The sequence below is a fragment of the Archocentrus centrarchus genome, chromosome 17, assembly GCF_007364275.1.
Source record: "Archocentrus centrarchus isolate MPI-CPG fArcCen1 chromosome 17, fArcCen1, whole genome shotgun sequence".
NCBI classification, from domain to species: Eukaryota; Metazoa; Chordata; class Actinopteri; order Cichliformes; family Cichlidae; genus Archocentrus; species Archocentrus centrarchus.
In genome coordinates, this window is record NC_044362.1 from 26,914,353 (window position 1) to 26,935,154 (window position 20,802).

The 20,802-nt window shown below is 38.8% G+C and overlaps 1 protein-coding gene across 5 annotated transcripts in view; it reads right to left on the reverse strand.

Annotated features, from left to right (window-relative positions):
* Positions 1–281: 281 nt before the first annotated feature.
* glis1a (GLIS family zinc finger 1a) overlaps positions 282–20,802 on the reverse strand; it is a 63,154-nt gene continuing 42,633 nt past the window's right edge. For 4 of the 5 annotated variants that reach the window (XM_030752467.1, XM_030752465.1, XM_030752464.1 and 1 more), the window contains 6 exons: positions 15,411–15,524; positions 11,805–11,931; positions 8,339–8,489; positions 2,438–2,571; positions 2,253–2,351; positions 282–1,150 (listed from right to left, as the gene is read on the reverse strand). In XM_030752467.1, the coding sequence (XP_030608327.1) occupies positions 1,008–1,150; positions 2,253–2,351; positions 2,438–2,571; positions 8,339–8,489; positions 11,805–11,931; positions 15,411–15,524 (768 nt within the window). In that variant the 3' untranslated portion in view covers positions 282–1,007. The remainder of the gene's footprint in view (positions 1,151–2,252; positions 2,352–2,437; positions 2,572–8,338; positions 8,490–11,804; positions 11,932–15,410; positions 15,525–20,802) is intronic. The other variant, XM_030752468.1, reaches the window with a different exon arrangement.

The window sequence follows — 20,802 nt, forward strand, 5'->3', positions numbered from 1 at the left end:
AGTCCTTCAGCTGATCAGGTCTTCACCAAAGCCTCATCGGAAATGGTTTCAGTGGAAGGGTGGCTGTCAACAAGCCATTTTTAAGGAAGGAAACAGGGAGAAAAGGCTGTGGTACGCCAAATTACACAAGAACTGGTCTGAAAATAAGTGGCAAAATTTTGGTTCAAACAATCATCAACATGTATGGAGGAGGTCAGAAGAGAGTGTCTACAGCCATCTGTAAAACACGGTGGAGGCTCTGTCATGGTTTGGGGCTCCATTTCAGCCAGTGGTGTTGGTCTGGTCAAAACTGATGGAATTATGAACTTAGAGAAGTACCATCAGATTTTGATCCACCATGCAATACCATCTGGAAAGCATCTGATTGGCAATGGCTTAATGTTTCAGAATGACAGTGATCCTAAACACACTGCCAGTGAAGTAAAAGCATACCTGGATAGAAAAACACACAATGGAACACTCATGGATCAGCATCCCCAGAGCCCGGACCTCAACAATACTGAAGCAGTGTGGGATCATCTTAACAGAGCACAGAACAAAACGCCAACATCCAAAGAAGAGCTTTGAATGTATTCCTGAAGACTACTTAAAGAAAAGATAAGAAAGATTGCCTAAGAGGGTTCAGGCTGCATGGTCATACAAAATATTTACTTCCAAGCTTGTTAAAATTGAACAGACTGTTTTTACCTTATAGACCGTATTTCCATTTCAACAAATTGCTGCACTTATTTCCCATTTTCCAAACAAAATTTAAGGAAATTGAGGTGGCTCAAGACTTTTGCACAGTACTGTACCTTGGTGATTTCAACAGACTTCCTCTTTTGGCCATTTGTTTATATTTGTGCTGATCCACAGTTTCTCAGCCTCTAGTTATTTCTGTACCATTAATACTCCCACTGACGTGTGACATTTCATGCCAAAAAGAAGAACAACGCTGATAAAACGATCCTTAGATATACAGCATAGGGTTGGTCTGAATGATTGTCAGTCGTCTTTCTGGATGGCCATCATGAGTCCAGGTAGATGGAGTAGATCTGATTGAGGCAGCGGTCGGCGCCACCTGCCTGGAAGAGGAAGCTGTCGTCTGGGCAGGGAGACATGGAGTAACCGCCCCCGGCCTGACCCTGCAGGTCCTGCAGCAAGTCAAACCCTGACAGAAGGAAAACAAACAAAAAATCATTTTATTCAACAGCAAATTAGTTCTATCAATGTGGAAGAGTTTCTGTTTATATTATTATATAGAGTTTAGTTTGATTTTTTTTTTTAAATGCAAAAGAATAGTTGCCTTCCTAATTCTTTGAGCAGCTATAACTCGTGTTTTATAATAAAATGCATCAAATGACAATATGGAGACCCTGAGGCAACATGAAACCTAAAACAACTCGCTGCTTAGCTGTCTGCTCTGTAAGTTTTTAGACTCAGTTTGCTCCCACTGTTCTCATAGTGTCATTTTCAGCAGCTGCTTTTTGTAAAAAGGCTCTGAAACCCTTCAGTTTGCTGTTGCTAAGCCCCAAAAGAGGCAACAGCTAAAAAGCTTGACATTTTTCCTCGGAGTGGGAGGATGAATGATAATATTGCTCCATAATTTAGTGGATATGTAAACACACAATAGTTTGCTGTCTTCAGATTTAAGTTTGCTCAAAACAAGATATTTAGTAAGAATTGACCACTTTGATACTTCTGTGTGAAAGGAGTCGCTCACAGTGATGGACCTACAATGAATGATCAGATCTGTGTTTTGCTTTTGGATCAGTCTCACTACTTCATTTTTAATCAAAGTAGAAAGCTTGTTTCAGCTTTTATGAAAAGCTGAAACTGCTGGAGGTTTCTTCCTGTTAAAAGGGAGTTTTTTCCTTCCCACTGTCACCAAGTGTTTGCTCATAGGGGGTCGTTTTGACTGTTGGGTTTCCTCTGTAATTATTGTAGGTCTTTACCTTACAATATAAAGCACCTTGAGGTGACTGTTGTAATTTGGCACTATATAAATAAAATTGAATTGAACTGAATCAGAACACAGAGAGAAGGGAGACGCTATAGTTGTTAAATACGGTTACGCATTATGGGGAGCATATTTTCACACTATTTCTCCTGAATGCCTCGCATAGAGTTGGCAGTTAAAATTGAGCTGAGTTGCACACAATCACTTTCCTAAAGGTGTGGCCTAAGGGAAGCAGCTGTCACTGTTCAAGCTTCCATAAAATACTATAACTGCCATATCCAAGCACCTTCATCATGTTTATTTGACATCTCACCTGCAGAGTGGGAGGTGGGCTGGTTGGTGAAGTAACTTGCAGGTTCAAAACCACCATTGCTGGGTGGTTGAGCCATCTTTCCTTCTCCATACAGACAGCCTTGGAGAACCACAGAGAAGATGAAGATGACTGATGGCATTAAAAACATGCCGCACCGATGTTATTTTACTGAACGCTGTCAGTACCTTGTTGCTGTGAGAACACTTGCTGTTGGTGGTTGTAGGTTTTCTGTAAGCCCTGCAGCCGGACGTCCACTCTGTCTGAGCAGGGACTCACTGGGATCACATCAGCAGACACAAACAAGGATGTTGGTCTGTTCCTGTTTTCAGTACCCAAACATAAACAAGTATGAAGTCTACTTAATAACAGTACTACATTACACCAAAGTGTCACTTATCTGTGCTATAGTTCCTTAAAAGTGGACCTAGTGTGCTTTTCTTTATTTTCTGACATATATGCAGTCACAATGGTGGATTCCCAAATTAAACTTGAACAAATTTTCAAATAATGTGGTCAGCATATGTACAAGTAACCTTGAGTTAGGTGCCTGTTTTACGCTTGAATGAGTCATAGCTCAGTGTTAAGTGGCTTAACAAACAAAAACAAACATTCCTCTGAAAATGGACAGGTGCAAGTACTGGACTGAAAATGAGTGAAAAAGCAGCCGATGTCCAAAGAAAAACTTTGAAAGATCTTCAGAAAGTCTGAATAACTCTTGCTCAAGATCACTTAAAAAAAAAAATTACAAGAAACCCTGACTCCTTATATAGAAATGAGGGGTGACTCTGACGGTACTGTAAATAGGTAATGTTGTAACATCAAATTATTCTCCACAAACAAAGTTAACTTTAAACTACAGTACTGATTACTGAGTGTGTTTCAGTGTTAAAATGAATCAACACTGACCACATTCATTACAGTGATGGAGTGCTACATGTCAACAGGTCCTACTGAAGCCATTTTAAGACCAAATCTAAGTACAAGTTGAAAGTGACAGATTTGATGGTTTAACTCAAAAATTAACTCTTTTTTTTTTTTTTTGAAGGTGGAAATAACATTAAAGTTTCCTGAGAAGTGATATGTATGTGACTGACTCAACCCGGCCTGTTTTTACACTAATGCTGTTTTTGGCCTCAACTTCATTTCTGCTGAACTGCTGAAAGTTGTACATCAGCGTTTCTTAAGCACCATAAAATTCAACACAAGTTTTCCAAGCCAATAAATATTATGGTAAAACGATAATGATGTTGTAACTCTTTGATTGATGTAACTTCAATCTTACTTTTTATTAAGCTAAATTGTGAAAATTATTCATATGGAAGGTTTCAATCAGCATAAGCAACTCTGACTCTGATGCAGTGAAGGCAGACAGACATCAGCTGACCACGGTATACGACAGAAACCTGTAAACACTTCTCATCTACAAACAGTACAGTTTGTATAAGAAAGCGTTTCCTCCTCAGGAGGATAATGTGTTGTACAGAGCTGTATTCGTCTCTTTGCTGCAAGAATGTGCTGACTGTGCACAAACACTCTGACTCAACATGGAATCAAATGAGTCAGTGGAGCCAAGTCGATGAGAAGAAAGGAAGGCAGCTGAATCTCTCTCTGAGGAGATATGCAGCTGAAAAAAAAACAAAAAACAAAGAAAAAAAACCCCAGTATGGTATTTGAATGCCCCCCCCCCTTCCTCCTTCAAAGAGCTCACTCTCAGCATTTCATGTGGCCTGAAGGCTTTCCTGGATGATGTACTGCAGCATATTGGTCCCCCGAGAGCCAAACGGTCCTGGTTTCTGCTGGAAGGCTTTTAGTGGGCTTCATAAACAAGCCAGGCCTTGTCAGAGATACCGATGGCTGCTGGCCCGAATGTCGTATATTTTCGCATCTGATCAGCTATAAAAAAAGGAAATGTTTGGAGATTTCTTTACATATCTATCATTTATCATCCCCAAGTCTCTTTATTACCCATTTCCCATGTCAGATGCTATTACGTTTAAGTTAACAGTCTCTGCTTTCATTGGAGAAATACAATAAAAGCCAAAATTAATCAGAAGGACTTTTTGAAACCCAAATTGATATAACTTACAGATGGCTGTGGCTTCCCGAGGTAATAAAGACCAGGCTTTGTATAGCATTATGTAAACAACATGGGCTTTGATATAGTGCGGCTGTTGAAATGAATGTGCTGCAATGACTGCAAGGCAAAAAAATTCAACACATCTTTGAATTTCCCCTCAGTGGCCCCTGAACCATCAGCGCTGACCTTAACTTTAAACAACGCCGTCTGCTGCACGGCTTACATTCTTGCAACGTTGCAACAACATAGCTGAGATGTCTGAGCTGCGCTGGGTCAATCTGTCATTTTGCGGCTGATGTGCCCGAACTGCTCACATGCACAGGCTTACAGACGGTCCACGGCTGAGGGAGTGGCTGTCAGTATGACTTCAGGAAACTGCTTCTCTGATCATATTTTACCGATTGACCCTCTGCACTCACTTTTTTTCTTACTAATTACACCCAGCTGCCACCCTTACCGTTTATGAGGAATGAAAGGAATCCAGCTTGCAGAATTTAACATCTTCTGCACGCTGTGCTGCATTTAACCGGCAAGGAACTGGTGCCAGCTTGTGATCACTAAACCGATGTTTTGAATTCTAACTGCTGAAAAGGTGTTGAAGTATTTCGGTGACATGGATTTACTGGAACACAGTGGATTATGTTAAATGTGTGCAATACAGATGGAGATTTAATGGGACTAAAATGCTAAGGGAAACTAGAGTACACATAGATTTCATTTTGGAGCTACAGCAAATTAAAAAAAAAATTCAAACATTTCACTTAAACTGGTTGTTTGGGTCCAATGTCACTTGGAGTTTCTGCAAAATAAACTTCATTATATTGCTTTCCATAATAGTGTTTCTGTGTGAGACCTATCCTGGTTAGTGTGCCTGTATCTGATGGACACGACGCTCCAAAAAACCAATCCAGGACCATACTACACCCCCCCTCCCCCAAACCACAAAATATATACAAACACTGCACATCACAAATACTAACTGATGGACAAGACTCACTGCAGGCCTCTCTAAAGTATTAAAAGACGTCAAAATGGCCTGTCACAGCCAGAGTAAACACTGGCCTGGCTATGAGGTCAGAGCATGATGCTGCCTGCGCTGTGAAGAAAAGATAATTTACCTTCACGCGTTTAACGTCTCTCGTCTAAGTCATTTTGTGGAAAAACAAGTGCTTGTCTGGTATTGGCTTTGGCAGGTTGTCATATACTGTGGGCACCAGTGGGATTCAATGACATCCTCCGCTGCTATAAAGAGACGTCAATGGACAGATTGTGCATAGCTTCATGGAAGCTCTGCTGTAGCTGCACACTGTAAGAAGGCTGAGAGATGCTACATTAAAGAGAGCACAGCTCCTAAAAATGCACAAAAGCATCCAAATTTTTGATTTACTCAAATCTGTCTTTGTTCTGTAAACTTCAAATTGGTTTTAGACCTGAAATATGCGACGAAGTCCAAATGAAATATTGCTTATGAATTTTGTTGCATATATAGTTTCATGATTGAGTGACATAATCCAGTCTGCTCAACCTAAGGCCTTAGGTTAACACATATACATTTATAATGTAGTTTTATTACAAACAATCCAAGAAATTTTTGGAAGAGTGGCTTTAAAAGAGGAACTTTATAAAAAAGAAATGGACTGGACAAATTTTAGGTAATAAGTCATATTTAGTCATATTTTTTTTTTGCATTTAATTCCATAAAAGAACAGATTTAAAATCCATTACACTGAAAAAAAAAACAGCTTCTGTGTTGAGACAAATTTGCATTGGTGCATTTTTCTTAAATGTAAAAAAAAATCAGCAAGCATTTTCACAAACACTGTGAGACCAGTGTCTCAGCTTGCATTTAATGTGTCAAATGTGGAAAAAAAATGGAATGCAATCATTGTGTCATGGTCCTGGGTCTCTGACCCAGTGGTTTTCTTTGGTGGACTTTTGTGGTTTAGTTGTTTCCTTTTGTAATTCCTGGTTTTAGTTTCTTGTCCTTTGTTTCAGTTTGTGTATGTTTAATCATGTTCTTAGTTTCAGTGTTTGGTTTGGGTCTCCCTCTGTGTCTGTGTCCCTTTCCCCTTTCCTTAGTTTTATTCCCAGTCTGCGTTCCCGTCTCCGTCTAGTTGTTTCCTGTTTTACTTTGTCAGTCTTTGTCTCTTGTGCCCAAGAAGGTTGCTGTCCTGTTTTTACTTTAGCGTGACTGAACCATAAAATAATGGCAGTAATTGATAGCTATCTTGCTAGCAAGCTACATCAACTACTTATCTCCCATAAATTAGTTGTGCTCTTTACTCAAAGCACATCACGTCATCACTTGGAGTGGATTCTTACCAATTCCTTCACCTTAATCTTACTAACAATATTAATCTATATAACAGAGGTGGGAAACATTTTTCTGCAGATGAAGTGCTTCAAGTTAAATTTGCTAATAATACAAAATAGTGTTATTGCTACTTTTAATAGCAAGGTAATTGTACATATTTTGATTATTACTATAGAAGTTATAATATATTGAAATTCTTCAGCAGAAAGGTGAAGACATCCAGGTAGAGTGCCACAATATTCTCAAGGCTGTCGGCACATAAAAAAATAAAAAAATAAACTCACAGAATTGTGAAAGGATATTTTTATGTGGTCCACTTAATCTCACTGATGAATTGGGTGTCATCTTCTCTACTTGCCTTTCTGGAACATGACTATACAAAGGAGACCCCCCCCTCCTTTCCCCAGTAATGAAACCTAAAACTTAAACCAGTTTAAATTTGTGCTCAGAGAAAACAACTAATCTTAACATTTCAGCCAAACACAGAAAGACCATTTAAAAACAACCCATAGAAATATTGGAGAATTTCATATGAAACAATCTGCATTATATGGTAAGATTTTATATCATTTATTAAACCACAAAAATGTTATTTTGGCCTTTATTGATGTTATTTTATTGGATAGACTGCTTTTGTTTTTACTGTTATGCCAATAAAAGTTACTTTATGGGCAAACCTTCAATGACCAATAATTTTAGGCCCTATTGTCCAGAAACTGCAGCCCTGGAGGCTTTCAGCTGTATCTTTTTAGTCCCACTTCTACTTTTATACTGCCCTAGACAAAATTTGTCTCAGCTTACAGTGCACATAAGTTCTGTGGCCTCCAGCTACCCAATCAGTGCGACCACAAAGCCATAACTCCATCTCTGGTGATAATGTCTCTGGTTTATTCAAGAATGCACGAGCTCGGATATCTCCGGCTTTTTCTAGAAATTAGACACGAGCAAAAGCAAAGCAAACTGCGAAACCTTTAGAGTCACTTTGAAGCTTTAGTATTTGATATGGAACAGAGAGTGGGGGCGCTCAGAAGTGTTAAGCAGCTTAAAAATACTTTAATACATGCCAGATTTGTTTAAACAATAAGGTTAGGCCATATAAAAGGAGAGGTTTTTGGGGTGAATCCTTGAAAAGAATAGAAAAAGGAGCATAAAATGGAGGTCTGTTATTTTTTTACTATTTTTATCTATAGTAGAAAATAACTCTGAATAAAAACTGCCACAATCCCATTCAGCTCTGCTGCACTGAGCTGGCAGCAGAAATACCAGCAGCAGATAACTGGAAACCTTGCCAGATACCACTAGGGGTAAGTAGGAAAATATGTCTTTTCTTTATTTTTGTGATTTGGATGAACTGACCATTTAAGTTTGCCTCTCATTTTATTGTTAAATGTCAGTAAAGTACTCTGTTTCCCAAGAAATAAAAGCAGCCTAATGCTGAAATACATGACAGTGAAGAAATTAAAAAATATAAAAGAAAATATTCACAACGGGGGCAAGAAGGTGAAACCCTGGGGAAGAAAAATAAACTTCCTTAAAGTTTAACTGCTGCCCATAAGCAAGTCACTTAACATCTATTATTCAGCTATTAAAACTAAATGGACTGCTTCCAGTCTACTTTCTTTGTATGAATACATAAATAAATGGCTCAGGGGATGCAACACATTTAATTTGACCTTGTTTTGATCTTACACTCACCCCTCGCTCATGCTCCCTGGGCTTGTTACTGAAGATATTGGGCTATTAGCATCAAAGTTTCCCTCCAGGCCTGGATACCTTGAGCCTGCTGATGGAGGCAGAAACTCTGAATTCCCCCTACTGTGGGCAGTGCTGCTGTTTCTGTACACACCTGAAAGAGAGCCACAGATAACGTCAGTAATTCTGCTCCATCAAACACTGAGCATCCACGTCCACATCCAGTTACAACAGATACAACACAGCACAATACAATACAACAGTTTAATTATCTAAGCCCACAGAAGCATTAGAAACTCCGGCTGTATACATGTATACAGCCAAAGTTTCACCAAAGTGTAGCAAGGGTTGCCAGCTCTCGCGCTTCTAATGTGTGACACATGCTTTTACGTTCATTCTCACACGTTGTCCAAACAAATCTCACACCAAATAAGAATAAACCTCAAAGTCAGTCTTTTATATTTAAAAAGAAGTCAATGGCCCCACCACACCCAAATAAAAATAGGGCTGTAATCTCCTTGTGACTCGGAAAAAGAAATAAATATAAAAGAGAGACTAATTGCAAGTAGTTGTAGCAATCAACTAGTTGCCCAGAGGTCGAGCATGCAATTGCACAGGAGGCAACCTGTCTCCAAACAATCACAGTCCAACTCAGCTGACTGCAATCAGTCTCAGACAGACTAGTGAATGTTTTCCAATAATCACCATGTCCTTTGTAAATGCAGAAAGATTTGCCACCACATTGCAATCAATCTGAATCAGTCTCTGCTGATGAGCCCAACTCCTCTGCAACACATCTCTGGTCAGTAGGGGCCTCGACTCAACTGATTGCACACTTGCGTTAAAGCAAGGTTGCTGAGTGCCTATGTGTTTATATACCACTCTGCATTTAATCATTAGTTATTATTAAACTCTAGCTCGCTTCCACAGCATGTCTTTTATCCTGTCCTACGTTCTCAGATTGGATATATTTTCTTTGTCTGTTTTCTGATGCGTAAAGTTTCACGTGCATCATTTTGCTTTTCTTGATTTCAGCAGTTTTATAAAGTTTCAGATAAATCCTTCACATTTCATTTTTGTGTCTGAACTCTCTTTACTGTACATTAGGCCCACATTTTTTGCGGCACACTTTCCAAAGTTAGTGATGCTTTGATAAAAGTAAAAAACCATTTGGTGTCTAAAACAGTGGTGAAAAGGCTTTTATTCACTGGTCACAGAGTTGGGCTGACTTTTAACAGGTGAGTCTGTGTTATGGAAAATGCCTCGTCTGTTTTGAGAACTGCACTAAGAGTGGTGAGAAAAACCTTCCTGATGTGTAAATTGCACCAAAGTGATTGACAAAGCACCTGTTGTTGCTACCTGTTGTGATTATTTTCACTGACCAAAAATGTTTCACATAAGAGGTCAGGCTATGTTGAAGAATAAAGGTGGTCATATCAAATATTAAATTTCAAACTACATTAGACAACATTAGAATTGTTCAAACTCTAGCAACATATAAAGAAATGAGTGGTGGCTCAAGACTTTTGCACAGTAGTGTGCTTTATTCTTCAGCACAGCCTCTGTTGGGCAGCTTTCTTGTCATTCCTTTAAGTAGTCTTCAGGAATAGTTCTCCAGGCTTCTTGAAGGACATTCAAAGCTCTTCTTTGGATGTTTCTGCCTTTTGTTCCATTCTCTGTCAAGATGATCCCACACTGCTTCAATAATGTTGAGGTTCAGGCTCTGGGGAGGTCAATCTATGACTAATAAAGTTCCATTGTACGTTTTTCTATCCAAGTATGCTTTTTATTTTGATGAAGCTTTGGTGAACAGCAGATGGAGCGACTGAAGGGCCAGATGAATCTCTCAGATCATCTGTCAGGTCTTTGCTGGATTTTTTCCTACTTCTTAAGGACATGACTTTCAGCTACTGTTCATCTGCTGTGGATAGTTTTTTTTAGGCCTGCCATTTCCTTTGTTCTCTAAGTCTCCAGTTTTCTCAAAATTTTAAAGAACACACTGTACACCATGCACCATTTCATGCCTGTCAAACTGTTATTTTTTGAATTTTTTTTTAGATTCAAGAAAAGAAATGGTAACAAATTATGTGTTTTTGTAACAAAGACCCTAAAGATACAATTTAAAGTCGGTTCTTTGCTAAGTTGTCTGTTATTTGTAAACACAACACTGGTTCATCCCTTGAATTAGGTGCCTTTTCTATACTTGAACGATTCATAAGTCAGTGTTAAGTGGCTTAACAAACAAAGGCATTCCTCTGAAAGTGGTCAGGTACAAGGACTGAAGTGAAAATGAGTGAAAAAGCAGCCAAAGTCCAAAGAAATACTTTCAAAGACCTTCAGAGAGCCTGGAGAGCTATTGCTCAAGACCACTTTAAAAAAATTACAAGAAAGTCTGGCTCCTTAAAAAATGAGGGGTGGTTTAAATCCTTTGCACAATACTGTATTTGGGCAACAGTCTGAAACCTTACAATATTCAATTTCTAGTTACATTAAACACATTAAATCACAAGAGCTGGATCAAATCATTAAGTGGTAATGGAATTTTTTCCATTTATCAACAACTCAGTGCAGGATTTCTGGTGTAAATACGAGTATTTTAGATACAGTATGCATGCGAATGGACAGGAGAGGATTAGACTATGTTGCAAGAAGACTTTGAGTTTCCATGGTTAGTATAATCCATTTTTTGGTAAACTTTTCAGAGCCACATTTAAAGCCTAAGGGGCTGAATGTTCAAATACTAAAAATATACTTTCATGCTGTTCATTTAAAACTGTAACTTGTACCTGCATGCAATCAGTAGGGCTTTCAACACTGGGTTTTAAGCCAAGCTGACAATGATAGCGTGTGTCACCATAAATCCACCAAGTATACCGTAACACAAAATAGTTTTCAGGCTATAACATTTGGCCACTTCAGATAAGAGAAGTCCTCCTGGGATTTTTTTCAAAATTAAACACTGACATGCTTGTTTCATCCTGACTAAACATAGCGCATAGTGTGCCGCTTGAGGCTTTTCCCTCAAAGTCTTCTGAGTAAAACTGCGAGTAGTCTGAAGTAATAGACATGGACAGCTCTCCTGGACGCTCGCCACTCTCTTTGGCCAACTGAGCCTCAGTGTACCTGACAGCTTCTTGATTCTGGTTCAGCCATTGAAATGGAAAGAAAAAGAGCTTGGCTGGAAAACCCGTTTGGAGAAGCTGAAGGACAAGTGGGGTGAGGGCCAAGTTGCCCACAGTCATGGTGCCCAATAATTGGACAAGGTAAACACTGGCATGATGAGCTATCATCGAAGGAATGAGAGAGGAGGGAAAGGAAAAGGAGCAAATGAGGCCATGGGAGAAAATGAGAGAGACAGCTTAACAGCCCAGGTGTTTGGGTAATTACCATTTTCTTTTGGTTTTGCTCATTTCCAGAGAGGTACTGGAGGCTAAACACAGACTTCTGCTACCGTTTCATCTGCACATACCTGTGAAGTCATCTAAAGCTGGTAAAGGTGAGCTGTTTTCTTGGTGGGAAGAGGCAGAGCTGTGGAGATGCTGCCGCGCCAGACAGTCACTTAAGATATCAGATTCCAGCATCGTACGCACCTGAACCTGACAATAAGACAAAGCACAGATATTCATATAGATACAGCTTATATAACAGTATTATATTTTCATGTTAGTAAGCAAGTGTGGATGCCTGCCAGCATGCAGGGATGAGAATAATTATGTTAAAACTACAGCTTAGTTGTCTTCCAACTGTGTTCTGCTGTTAGGCAATGTGGCTCCCATGCAGCTAAAGTTTAAACTAATTGACATCTCTTTTGATTTCATTCAGTAAAGCAATTGAAAACACAGTGAGTGTTCTGCAGGAGGCTTTCTACTGTTCATTTTTCAAAGAAATGAGCTTGCAGCAGATGCCTGGTTCTTGTTTCATCTTGCAATCCAGCTTCTCGAGGCACAAAATCCAGAAATCTTATTAGGCAATCTTATTCCAAAGTGTTCTAACAAAGTTAAGGCTAAACAATTGGCTTTATTATCCAGCACTAACAGAACACTCCCCCCAGAACTTTCCAAAATGATTTATTGACAGATTCAGGGCTCAGAAGAAGCTCACAGTGGATCCCCAGGCACCACAAAAGTGGCATGAATAATCAGCGAGAAATGCTCACCCAAACTGCCGTTCACGAAGCCACAAACTTCAATCACTGCGACACATCAGCTTGATTAAACGTATGACTGCGATGAGCTTGTGAATCTCATGTTTAATATTTAAAAGTTCCAATTAGCCAATTAGCCCCACAGAGTTTACTGGAGCTCAGGGCGTGTCGACTGTGTCACAACTTACAAACACACGTGGTCCTGTTTAAACCAAACAAGGCATGGGAATACACACAAAGCCCCAGTGTCACTCACGGTCCATAGAAAACAAACAAGGCCCAGATAAGGCAGAACAATAGGCTCCCTATTCTGACTTCCAGGGAGTGTGTGTAATACTTTGTTTTGTTGTATTTCATCCTACTGAATCATAAACATGCCCACTCTCTCTCCTGCTGCTGCACTGCAGAAACAAGACCTATAACCACTGACCCCCGAAAAGCTCCCTTTTCTCTTTGAAAGTTATATAAAGAAGGATTTCACTGCTATTAAAAAAAAAAAAACTTCTGGAAGAACATTATTGTTTTGAACCTTAAGGTTAAAAAGGAACAAACATGCATCTCACTTGCTTTTAAACAGACTTTCATGAGGTAACAATCAGGAAATAAAATCAAGATGCAGCACAAGAGAAAATCCTGTTTTGCGCTCTCTTTCTGAGGCTGTTCACTTTTACTACTGATTTTCTACTCAGGATCTCATGAATGACCGCACGCCTCTATGGAATTTAAAACATAACCTTTTTTTTTCCCTTACTTTGCACGTGCAAATCACAATTCTCTTAATTATCAGAAAAGCTGTAGATTTGTAACTGAAATGGCAGAGTTTGGGAAACGAATGCTCACAGTGATATTTTCTTGAAAGCAAATGCAAACATCATAAAATTTTACAATGAAGCCGATGTCTGTGTCATTTTTATAGAACAAAAAACTTTTTCAGAAATTGTGTGGTTTTGTGGTTGCTCGTTCCTGTCAAACTGGATCAATTTTAAATGAATTCAAAGTAATTTAAATGATCTGGCATGTGCACGCAGTGACATCTGCGTCCAGATGTTATGCTTGACTATAAATGCCTCAGATTGACTTTTGATGAATATGTTTTGTTTTTTTTTCATTCTTTATTTTATGTAAATGTGTATGCTTACTTTGTATATATAATTGTGCGTATTCTTCCGTAACCACGGCTGATTAAGCAGCTGCCTATGCTGGCCAGGACACTGTTGCAAAAGAAATTTCAAATCTCAAGGGTCTTGTCACCAGGTTAAACAGAGGTTAAACACAAACATGCAGTCATGTGAATAAGAACGTTTTCACCGGACTCGTATAGTCCTGTGAAAATCTAAGCACACCTCATGACCCAGCAGCTTGTAGAACCACCTTTAGGGGCAATAACTTGTAGTAATCGTTTTCTGTATGACCTTAACAGTCTTTCAGATTGTTGTGGGTGATTTTGGCCCACTCTTCTTTACAATGTTGCTTTAGTTCATTGAGGTTTGCGGGAATTTGTTTATGCACAGCTCTCTTAAGGTCCCATCACGGCATTTCCATCAGGCTGAGGTCTGGACTTTAACTGGGTCATTGCAACACGTTGACTCTTCTTTTTTTTTTATAGCAATTCTGTTGTAGATTTGCTGCTGTGCTTGGGATCACTGCCCTGTTGCATGAGCCAATTTTTAAGGCAAGCTTTAAAAGTCAGAGGAGGCCATAATGCTGTGCATTATGGCCTCCTCTGTCCAATTGTCCAATTGTACTGTCATGAACTTTAACATTTAACATGCTAACTGTGGTCTGTAGAGTCTGTAGCTCTTGGGTTTTTTGCCATTTCTCTGAGAACTGCACAGTCTGCCATTGGGGTGCATTTGCTGCGATGTCTGTGTACAAACATGGCTTTGTACAAACATACACCTGAATGCTCCAGACCAGAAAATTGCCAAAACATCTGCTTTTATGGAGGTGGTCACATTTGCTGATGATAATTTAAATGCATTTGATTATCAGTGCCTGACTGCTACATACCCTCTTAATCCCTATGGAAGCAGTAAGGGAGTTCTTAATTTTTCACCAGACTTTCTGCAGTCCGGTGAACGCTTTTTTCATATATCAAACAGCAAGTGAAAGCATAATTAAATTGATCTTTTTTCAGTGTAAAACAATATTAGAGACATTTAACATAATTTTGCTGCAGTTTAATATCAAGACCAATATCATCCCAAAAACAAAACATCAAAACAAACTGTATCTATGCTTTTTTAGTTTGAAGAGTCTCTTTATCATTTAACATGATGCGCTTCATCTTTTGTGCATAGCTGCTCCTAATAACGTCATTAAATGATAAGTGGAGACTTCATTGCAGTTTCATTATTATGAGAAGAAACATGACTTAATGTAACATGTATTCCAGACGAGAGAAGACAAGTATCCATCATAAATACTTCGAAGTCCAGATGTGCTGTGTATAACTGCAGACAGAGAAGTCCAATAAACTGAAGATGTTTTACAGGGGAAAAAAAGGAATCTATCAGGTAATATAACTTAAACTAATAAAATATTTTATGTTTGAACATTAAGATTTAGAAAAAATAATTAGTTGATTCCAGCTCTGTGTGAACTTGAACTTACATTGATCCTGGTTTGATTTCTGTACTTTTGCTCCTGTCCAATAAAAGCTTAAATATGACCCTACTATTGGGCAACCTGATAGGTGAGCAGTCAGAGAACTAGTCAGACCTTTATTGAATGTCTTTCCCATATTTTCCCACTGTCCACTCCAATGATCCATTAAGGGCAAAAATGCCACAAAAAATTTTGCATTTAAAAATGGTTTGGCTATAATTCTTATTTCTAGCCATGCTTTCTGAACCCTCTCCTTCCACCTTCTGCTTCTGAGCAACACCCAGTTGTGCTTTAGAAAGACAGGAAAGTTTTATTATCCAGTACCTTGACCTCCTTTTCCTGAAGGCCTTTGGCTGAATGAGCTTTGACGTGCTTTCGTAACGAGCTGGGGTCAGTGTAGCGCTTGGTGCATCCCGGTATCTGACAGGCATATGGCTTCTGTGAAGGAACCACAACAGGGAGAGGTAAGAGAAGTTGGATAGAAATGACTGAAAGCTGAGAGAAAATAGTAAAGGAACATTCAGAATAAGCTTATTTTGACTTTCTGTTATGAAAAGAAAATAAAGTGCGCTGCTATTTAAAAGAGCACAAATTATTTTCTGATGTTTTGGTGTTTTTCATGTACTTTCTCTTCTAGTGGACTTGTACTCCAATAATTTAGTAATGTTGCTTTCAGTACTAAGGTACAGAGAACAAAAACTGACTATTTTTTTTTTTTAAGAAAACACAAGAGCAAATATAACACAACACACCAAATGAAACCCAGAGTTTTGGGGGTTATTATTAGATTTACTGTAAGGTACAGGCTACACCCTCTCTTGTATATCCCACATTATGTGCTGGGTGGGTTAGGATTTTGTAAACTGGGGTTGAAAAACATTCAAAACATGATGATTATGGTTTTACAGTCTCAGCAGATACAATGTCAAACATAAAATATGCGTACAAATAATGGCACATGTTCAGATGAGTTACATCCACATTGCAGACGTAAACATTTAGGGTAAAGATTGTAAATGTGGTTACTTATTGTAACAACTGGACTAACAGAGAAAGAAAGGACATGTAGCTCTCTCAACATTTTATATTATGTGCTCCTCAGCTGAGAGGTGAGTATATTTACCTTTCATCTGCAGGCTTAAAAGAGAGGAAGAGAGACAAGAATTCAGACGTAAATTAATTCATTCATTAAGTAAACTGTATGAGGTACCTGCAGTCTGTGTATAAATATAAAAATGTTTATTTCTGTACATTACTTCTTGATAAAATAAAAATTTCATAGCAGGTTAAAGCAGCTCAGAGACAAAGCATTTGTTGTTTTCATGATGTAAAAAGCAGTCCTTCTGAAATAAGTAAAAACATGAATAAGCATCATGGAATATGTGTTGAAATTTTGATTTACTGTACAAACCACTCGCTTCTTACTTGTCGATGGATTTTCATCATTTTACTTAGAAGCAGGGAGTTGAGTAAGATGACTGTATTTCACAATTTGGTGAATAAATGAGCTCATTTCCATGAATCTGATTCCTCACAGATCTTTATTTGTTCGCCCTTTTTCATTGCTAAGTATTTAACAGGTGGAGTCAATTATACATTCATGAAAACACATGCACAGTGTTTATTTGAGTCTTTAGGGTTTATGTCCTGGGATATGAGCACTACAAGGCAAAAAATAATGAACAGCAGGTTCGAACGTCATATTTTTCAGAAACTTTAGTTGATAATTTGATGAAAGCCGCGATGTCCACGACACAGCCCAGTTACTCATCTTTATACATGGGATAACGAAAGAGTTTGAGATTACGGAGGAGCTGGCAGCAATGCGCTCAATGAAAGGAACTGTGACTGTGAGTGATTTGTTCACAGAGGTAATTGGACGCTTGGAGATGGGACAAACTGGCAGATGTTTTAACTGATGGCTGTTTAAAACTTACAGGGAAAAATGTTGGACTTTTGAAGCATTTGCAAGATAAAAGTGACTGAAGTCAACCCAGAACTGAAATTGGTATTTTTCAGTTCTGAAAAGCCCATGTGGACCAGGAGGTGTTGTGTCAGTCACCACGTTGTTGATGCTGGAACTAAAATAGTTAACTTTATTAGGGTGAGAGTTTGCTTTTGAAGGAGCTTGATGCTGAACATGGTGACCTAGGCTACCACACAGTTCTGGACAATGCTAAAAGAGTTTGGGACCTGAGAGCAAACATTTGAGAGTTTTGTGAGAAAAAAGACAAGGATATTTCAGAGCTTTCAAATTAAAAATGGAAGGCAGCATTTGCTGTTGATGTGACTGTCTTCAGATTTCTTCTCAGACATTGACCCTGACTGAATGCATTTGTTCAGACCAAAACAGACTAGATTTCTGTCACTGAACAAGAAGAAAGAACTGAAAATTGTATACCGTGGTCATAAAGGGATGGATATGGTCAGCAATAATACTCAGCTGGGCTGTAGCATTTAAACAATGCTCTACTGGTGCTAATGGACCCAAAGTGTACCAAGAGGATGGATCACTGAGGATGGATCCATGCTTTCATGTTGTTTAAATTCTGACCCTACCATCTGAATGTCACAGAAGAACTTGAGCGTCACATTCTGTTGTTACTTTTGGTGAGTCTGTGTAAACTGTAGTCTCAGTTTCCTGTTCTTAGCTGACAGGAGTGGTACCTGCTGTGGTCTTCTGCTGCTGTAGCCCATCTGCTTTACGGTTTGACGTTAAGAGATGTACTTCTGCATACCTTGGTGGTAACAAGTGTTATTGCAATAAGGAGAGCTCATTAGGAAAAAACTGAACATTCAATTAGCTATTTGGTCATTAGACTCTGATGGCTCATCTTAGCAGAGGGGAATCACAGATGAGATAAATTAGGGAGTCTAGATGCTGGTGGGGTAAAGACAAAGCTAGAGGCTTTGAAGGAGATTTGACAAACTTGGGAAGGAGGTGGGTTGCATGAATGAGTGAAATGGAGAATGACAGATGAGCAGTGATAATTTAACGTAGTATTTAAAGACCGAGTAGCTCAAAGAAGGTGGGCAGAAAGATGATTGGACTAGAAGCGATGATGTCACCACTGAGCTCGACAGAGTGGGAAAGTGGAAGTGATGTAAGACAAGCAGCCAAACACCTGTTAAAGTAGGCAGATGAGTGATTACAGATCTTCCTTACTGAACTTATGCATAAGCTTCATTTAAGTTACTATCAGCTCAAAGCAGTCAGGCCATTCTCCTCTGACCTCTGGTATCAACCAGGCATTTTCACCCAGAGAACTGGCGCTTACTGGATATTTTCTCTTTTTTGGACCATTCTCTGTAAACCCCACAGATGGTTGTGTGGGATCCCAGGAGATCAACAGCTTTTATGAAATACTCAGATTGGCCTGCACCAACAACCATGCCACGTTCAAAGTCACTTTAATGACCTTTAAATGACCCATTCTGATGCTCAGTTTGAATTTCAGTAAGTCATTTTGACCATGTCTACATGGCTAAATGCACTGAGATGCTGCCATGTGATTGGCTGATTAGATATTTGTGTTAACAAGCAGTTGAACAGGTACATCTAATGAAGTGGCCAGTAAGTGTATATTAAAACTCTGTTCGGTGTTATGTTGTGTAGTGCCTGAGTGAAGTGATTGGATTCATGGTTGTAAGATAACTGTGTTTCTCAAACTGTAACATTGCCCCACTTATGAGGACAGAGCCAGTGCAGGAGAGGAGCTGATGTCCATGGGAAAAATATGGAGTAAAACTACACGGCGTGAAGAAGGGAAAACAAATCCACATGGGCTTTCTGATGCAAACTGTGCTGAACTATTTTTATCTTACTAGTACGGAAACTGCAAAAAAAAAAATTCCATATTTTTGCAAATTAGACAGTGTGTAGAAGTCTGTTTGCAATGCATCTTCTGTTTATTACGCTTAAAGCCTGTCTTGTGAAATAGATTTTATATTAGACACCATATAACTTCTAATTCTTATATAGAAGACACTACAATTAGGAGAATTTGTAAGTTTCAAAACAGCACAAATCATGCCTTAGGTCAAAAAGAAATACCTAACAAATTAGTACTTTTTATTTTTTATATGATTTGACCGGGATAGGCATCAATATGTCTGTAAAAAGGGCATAAGATGAGTAAAATGTTGTAGCAAAAATCATTTTTAGAACAAATGTATGAGGACAGGCATGACTATAATAATGGGTGATACAGGGTGATTCTTATTTTTTCAATGCCTGCTCAGGTTTTTCTTTTCTATTATCTCTAATTTTTGAGTAATTCTTAAATAAATACATCTCAAATCACAGACATGCAAGACCAACATAGATCTGGCTTCAGCGTAAGTACTGCTCTACTGTGTCTGCAAAAAAAGTGGGCAATTTCAAAACTATTTCAGAAAAATATTCCCTGTGAGACCAGCTCAGTTCTCCGTTAGTCTAAACAGATCAGCACCAAATGAAGAGCTGTCTTTCTAATCTTAGAATAAATTCAGAGTAAAGACATGCGAAGTGGTTATGGCAAATGACAGCACTGAGAAAGACTGTACATTCACGGACTGCATATCAGTTTGCAACTATGTGTGCCAAAATACTTCAGAAATCTTTTTTTCTGTTGTCAGGGCTCAGATAAAAAAGACCAAAACAAAGAAATACTGGCATTACTCAGCACCACACTTCATACTGCATTTGTCACCACCCATCACCTTTTGTGCTTCTATAGAAAGCCATTGCTGTCATAAAATACACACTAGGGGACTGGAAGCTGCTCTTAATACTTTTCCAAGTGTTCAAAACAGACCAAATTTTTATGTTACGCGAGCATCAACTTTAAGCTTTATTTAGAAAAGTAATTCCTGCATGAGCCTGACCTCATTTTAGGAGAAAAAAAAAATCCCCAAAGTGTCATATTAGTAACACAATACAAGCTGTTTAATCAAACTTGAAAAACATTTCTTGGCTTGCTCTTACACTACTCAGCAGTTATTTACATTCAGACAGGCTTCCATTGGGCCTCCGGGATGGCGCCAGATGTGTCTGATTGTTAATTTGTGACGCAACTTCGAAGCCGCCATTAGCCAGTGTGAAACCACTAAAGGGAGAAAATAACTTGCTGTAATAACAGTGGAGCGAATTGTGCAGCTCCATCTCATCCGTGTAATAACAGATGTGATTCGCTGGATTACAGCTAAATTCTCATCACTTGTCAGCAGGAGTAAAAATAACTGTGGTTTGTAGGGTAAATCCACAGCAGGTATGCAGTTTCACAATCCAAAAGAATTCAGACTGTGTGTCAGAGAGCTACGGGAGCACCTCACACCTTATATTACCAAGCAAATATTTTTTATCTTAATAGTAGGAGAAATAAAGTGTAGTCTTGTGTTTTTAAAGTGTATGGTGTCGTGCACTGCAGCCCTTTTTAAAATAATTTCTTGAGTATTTTGTAGAATTGGTTTAAACAACTTTATGCAGACATGAGTAGTGGCACTATATACTCACTGGCTATTTTTTTAGGTACACCTGTTCAATTGCTCATTAACACATTAATTAATCAGTCAATCACATGGCAGCATCTCAGTGCATTTAGTCATGTAGACATGGTCAAGATGACCTGCTGAAGTTCAAACAGCATCGGCCTGGGGAAGAAAAGCGATTTAAGTGACTTTGAACACGGCATGGTTGTTGGGTTAAATGGGCTAGTCTGAGTATTTCAGAATCTGA